General features: G+C 46.0%; 1 protein-coding gene across 1 annotated transcript; it reads left to right on the forward strand.

The window, feature by feature from the left end:
* Window positions 1–3,668: 3,668 nt before the first annotated feature.
* On the forward strand, window positions 3,669–4,725 carry LOC126525684 (uncharacterized). The gene has a single exon (XM_050173597.3). It carries the CDS (start codon window positions 4,162–4,164, stop codon window positions 4,663–4,665), a length of 504 nt encoding a protein of 167 aa, XP_050029554.2. The 5' UTR covers window positions 3,669–4,161; the 3' UTR covers window positions 4,666–4,725.
* The last annotated feature ends 1,468 nt before the right edge of the window (window positions 4,726–6,193 follow it).

Here is a 6,193-nt window from a genome sequence, read left to right on the forward strand (position 1 = left end):
GCCGGCTGACACATCTAACCGGCTTCACAATCACTTAAACTTCAGCAGCATTTTTGTTCGAACACATTCGTGCAATTCACTTGCACCGCACAGTGCAATTCGGAATCGTCTTCGGAATCTTTTTGGAATCGTCTTCCCGGCAATTTAGTTTTCATAACTGACTTCATAGCCTTTCGTGGAATGCTCAGTCAGCATACGTGCAAATATGCCTATCTTGGTTTCTTGGTATGCGCACCATATAAATAGCAGCTAGCCAATGAGATTGCAAGGCATCTCCAATTAGAATGAATTCTAAGGAAGGGATCGCTTTAGAGATGTGCGTCATTGAGACTTGTGATAGAAGTGTGCTCGTATTCCACTGGTTCATTTTAAGAAAACGCTGTTTTATGCATTGAATAACAGAAACAACTGAAACGGCAGGGTATTCGCATAATTAGGGGACGAATATTTTGAAACTGGTGTCACACTGAGAACTTGTCCCTTGCGAGCTCACCGGCTGCAATTCGTAAATTAATATACGCAATGTGAAGTAATTATTTAAAGTCCAAATAGTGTCGTGCTAATTAGTCGTACGTGCATGTCTCGTTCAAGTAATGTCCGCCTCTTCGAGTAGCCGAGCTCTAGGACTATAACTGCACTATCTGCCACAGGTAATTTTTAAATATTCTGTATAGTATCAGAAAAACTCGGTGTACCATAATCTTATCTTACCGTGCAATTGAGAACTTGTGAAAGCAAAACATGTCACATTTTGTAAAAGTGTGGCACGTTTGGTTGGTGCTTTAGGAACACACTGGCAGTGCTAAAAGGTCGCGCAAGACAGCTTTAGAGCTCACGTCACAATCGTGAGAGTTGGTTGACGCTGATCGCGATAAATAAAGGGCTGTAAAACACTACATTGAACGCCAGGAATAGCAAGGGGTCCCACGTGATTCCTGTCTTTCTGTGTGCTTCACTGCTCTGCATTCATCGAGATGACATCTTTAAAGCTGCAGTACGGTAAATAATTGGGTCTAATTACGATTATTTCGCTTCATTAAGACCATTAGAACATGCTTAGGCTGGCTTGCTTCGTGTGCAAGACGGGACCGCCACCACGGGAGACGTAAATGAAAAGGAACTAGATACGCAAGCGCTTGTAACGCCGACAAACAGAGGGTGGTGCGAACGCAGACATGGCCGACGGTTTTTGGGCTAAGGTCCAATGCAACTTTACAATTTCAGCTTTTTATATTGCTAACACCACTAACTGCAGTTTTTTTAGCCATTTTGTTTGTATTTTATTGTATACACCTTTGACCCTGTTCTTTTTTCTGTTTTGTAACCCTATATTATGATGAGTAAATAGCATGATAAAAAATTCTATTCTTACCCTTGCGCCTGGGACCTCTTTGGGTGCCAAGTGTCACAAGGGTAGTTCAAGGGCGTGTTACGGGTCCCGAAGCCCACCACCCGGAGTCCACTGGGGTATGTGCCATTGCGCTTGGACCCTTTGTGAACTATCTTCGGGATAGGACCACGGCTATTGCACACGAGAAATGCGCGGAACTCGAGCCATAAACAGTTTCACTGCAAAAATCTCTTAGCTATAATTGTTCGTAAGAGAATGTTCCAGCCAATCCTGTTGCTGGACTAATATTAGCGAAGGCCTACAGTCAACAACAATCAGAGCACTCGCGAACGAAAGGCTTTGCGAATTCTGCCCCAGATTTACACTTGACATATTGCGACATCAAGACTGGTTCAAGTGGTCACTTCAAGCCCACGCTATTTCGTCACGGTGACTATACGCAATTCTATTACGTGAAAGCATTAACGAGTTGATCATTCATATTAAGGCACACCTGTGGAAGAAAGTTTATGTAGAAGCTTACCGCCAGTCTATAATGGTTGTAATTCTCAATTTAAACAGCAGCTTACTGTCTACTGTACAGTTCCACTTCTGGGCCTTTTTTTTTACGACATAAAATAGTTACATGACAAAAACTGGCAATTCCGATACAGAAATAATGATTGGCCAAAGGTATTCTGCAACGCGTATCAACACATGGCGAAATAACTACGCTATAACTCCGGCGAACAAGAAGTGTACAGCCACAAAGTTGGTGCTAGCGTTTTAGCTAGGTCGAATTGCTAGAGTGATTAATATGGCAGGCTACTGATGGCCACAGCGTATACATACGTTGTCAAGGTTCGAATTTTGCGCTCTTGTCTCAGAGAAGGCGCCTAAGTTAATACACCTGTTCGTCAAACTGCAAGCACAAATGAGAAAAACGGCAATGTTTGACGCGAAGAGGTTTCAGCCTTGTGATTACATGTCATTTCGCTTCGTTGTGGCAAGAATCTTTTGCCTGACACAGGAGCAGGCAAGAATTGGCACAGGGGACCGCCAGCAAGTGGTAGAGTCAACACTGGCGTGTACTCACATTCCTCGGGCAAATTTTGTGAATTTATTCATATTTCAGGCATGTTTGCTAAACGCCCGTTGATCATCAGCAACTTGCATCATCGAATGCTGATGAACAAAAAGAGAGAGAAAAAAAGCTTAATGATTCGAAATACAGAGAGATCGGTCTGAAGTGCATTCTTCTAGGCAGCAACTCTGCACTGGGTGAAGGGGAAGAGGGAAGAAAGAGGAGCATGATGGCTGCCGATGACGGCAGAAAAAGAATGTAAAACATATAACAAACAATTAGGTCTACTCAAAGCCTACAGTCCCGACCCGTACTTTTTGAAAAGTCAAGTAAAGCTTGGATGGCCTGAAAACTAAATATATCGCCTTGCCAAGGTCGTAAAGTAATGTCATCCGACAACGGTGGACTGTCGAGGTGCACAATGTCAACTCCTGTCGTTCAATCCTCTGCATCTGGGCATAGAGCGCAGTTTCGCTCATAATAGCCCGCTTTATGTGCCACGATTCATTTTGTGTGTGAAGGCCATAGCCCTCACTCAGAAGCTTCCTTCAGTGGTGTAACCGCTAAAAAACTCTAGTGCGCATGAATTCGAAGCTCAATACCAGTGATGCTGGCAACGAAGCATTGAGTACACGTTTATCAAACGCTACAAGAGTAATGCCAAAAACAAATAATCACAACGAAGCGGTGGTGCGTCGATTATAATGATGATGTGAGCGTCTTCTTAAACGGGGTGGCGGATAAACTGGTTTTTTGACGTTCCTGCTGCATCTAAACAAGTAAATCTATTTTTGCAAAGAACATTTCATTGTTCAAAATGTTTTTTACTTCATTACGTATATTTTTTTTCCTTACACCATTGATATTTGCTGCTGTTGCAGTGGTGCACGCCAAGACAGTAAATCACAGGCAGAGGCGCTGATGAAAATGATGGTATTTAAAATGTGCCAAATACTTCTGAAAACACTTCTGATATGACCTGTGCTGGAAATTTAAGCAAAGCCTATGTGTAAAGTGCTTAAGTAAGAATAGTTGTACAATAAATGGCTGGGGGTTTGTTCTCGGCAAGGGTATATATGCTGTTCTGTAGCGGGTTCATATGATTCATTCTTTTTTTCTCACAATACTTTACGTCAGGCATGAAAATTATTAATCTGTTCTGTATCTGTAATTTTTATGATCCTGACTATGCAGAAATGTAGCGAAATTGCATGCTCCTTGCACATAATTAATTGGTGGCTGAAGTGGATAGCCTCCACCACAGATTTGTTGACGTAGGCTCTACACCCATTAGAATTAAGGCCTCGGGGAGGCTTATTACTTCCGTGTTTTAATCGCTGTATAGATACAGTGACAATATTCCAGAGCATCTTCAACGGTTTCTGCACCATTTCCACACGCTTTCTGCGAATATTATTCTCAAATATTTCTCGTGTGTTTCCGGACTTTCAAACACAATGATCTGGTTTCGAATGCAGGGACACTCCCTGTTTCCTTACGATTTCATTCGTAGCTGTTCGATAGGTCACTCTTATCCACCTGATGGTCAAGCACATCTCACAGCTGTCGAACACTTTCGTTGTCCTACAGTATACTAACTGTAACCGCACGTAGTATATTACAACTCTTTCACAACAACTCTCGAATTACAAAGCTACCCCCGTAACCATAGTAAAACCACACCCCTAAATTATACTAGCATCGCTTTCAAGCTTTCTACCCGCGTCTTTCACTGCAGCCTTCGGGTATGCTGTCTCGGAGGTCATGCCAAGAGCGCCAGTGCTCGGGCGGCGTCGTTGACGAAGAAACGACTCGCTACGTCGGCCCATCTCCGTGGCGCTTCGGCAGCGTCATCTTCCTCGGCTTCTTCGTCAAGCTGTCGGGCATCCTCTTCATCCTGGTCGGCTTCAACTCGTCCGTACCGGCCCTGCGGCTCCTGGGATTCGTCGTCATCCCAATCGGCATCTTGGTCTTCAGTGGCGGCGTCCTCTGGGCCGCAATGGAGAGTTGGCGCTACCGCGCCGCCCTCATGGCCATCCACGCTCTGGACCCGCTGGCTGCGTCCGGGGTGTTCCTCAACGGAACCTCGGTCAGTTCTGTGTCTGTGAACGTGCCGCCCAGGAGTGCCGTGCACTCGGCGCCCCCCGTGGACCCCGACGGCCCCATGGCCGGCCTGGAACCCGTGCAGTTCAGCAAGTACCCCGTCGTACTCCCGGTGTACGCGGCACCGGCCCAGACGTCGGTCTCTTGACCCGGAAGAAACGCCCGCCGTACCGTGGTGGTGCCGCCGAACGCGGTGTGCGGACCTTGAGCCCCTGGCTGTAACAGAGACGTCCACGTTAAACGGTGGTGCTTCTTGAAATTAAGTGCTTGTGCTAAGCCGGCACCGTCAAACTTCACCCGTTCCTATGTTCGAAAATCGGGTCGTGTCAGTGTCATGTGAGGATGACACCTCGGCCAGCCGTAGTAAGGATAGTTATTATAATTGAGCATTTAGCTGTCGACACCTGTATGTCGTTCAACGAAAGTGGTGCGGTTCAGCAAGAAGCTCGTCATACAACGGTGTATGCAGTGTAATGACCCTGACGTCGGTGCCTTGACCCGGAATGGACGCGCACAGTCCCCGGGGCGGGGCCATCATTCGAGATGTGCGGACCATGACGATTTCTAAACTTATGTGCACGCCCTGCTACATCGATGAGAACCTTCCGCGCGTTTGAAGTAAATTAAACACTTCTGCCAAACAAGCACCATAAAGCACCTCCTGTGTCGGTGCTTGGAAGCCCAAATTTGGTCTGAGTGCCGTGCGAAGAACAAATCCTCGGTCAGCCGCACGTGGGCGATCTTAGAGCAGAACATTTAGCTGCTAACTTTACGCTGGATGGAAGTGGCGCGGTTCAGTGAGTACCCAGTGTTGTTTACACTGTGTGCAGCGCTGGTCGACCCTGACATCGCTGTCCTGACCAGGAAGAGATGTGCACCCGTAACGTTGTAGTGTCGCCTAACGTGGTGTATAGGTCTGGAGTGCTGAACCGCGAATGCAAAGCCTACAGAGAACAAATTTTCGAAATTGAATGGCAGAAAAGGTTGGACGTCGCTTCCCATGCGTGTACAGCTACAGAGCTCTTCAAGTGAAACTGGTTAGGTAAACCACTACCGTCGAACTCCACCTATGTCTGTGTTCGAATCTCACGCAACGTATGTTGAAAAGAGGTGCTTATTGGGCTAGTTGGTTTATACTAAGAGAATAGCAGCAAACTTGAAGAGAAAAGGGGGGGGGGGGGGGGGGAATCGAGAAGTACACACAGACAAAACCAGCTTCCTGTGACTTTGTCTACGTCTACCTCTTGATGTTATTCCTCTTTATAGTTTGCTGCTATTCTCTTAGTATAAAAATATAGCATGTAGGTGGTGTGAGGGTCTGTCTATACTCCTCGGATAACCGCAGTGGAACTCCTAGAAAACTAAACGCTTGGCTGTTAGCACTTATGTCGTTGACCGGAAGTGACGCAACTCAGAGAGTACCGCCTTCGTGCTTTTACCCATGTCACTTCACTGTTCGAAGCTCAAGGTGCTCGGACACGAAAGTTTGTTTGATTGTTTGTTTGTTAGATTGATTGATTGTTTGTTTGTTGTGCGTCAAAAGCGAATCCATGTGCCATGTACATGTCACCTCTCGCGTGAAGCTCAAAAGCAGGCCTCAGATTTTATTTAAAATTGATGAAAGCTGGACTCTTGGCGCCTGTTAAGGTGTCGTTATCATTAACTATAGTTGACAA

Source organism: Dermacentor andersoni, chromosome 8, assembly GCF_023375885.2.
Source record: "Dermacentor andersoni chromosome 8, qqDerAnde1_hic_scaffold, whole genome shotgun sequence".
Lineage (NCBI taxonomy): Eukaryota > Metazoa > Arthropoda > Arachnida > Ixodida > Ixodidae > Dermacentor > Dermacentor andersoni.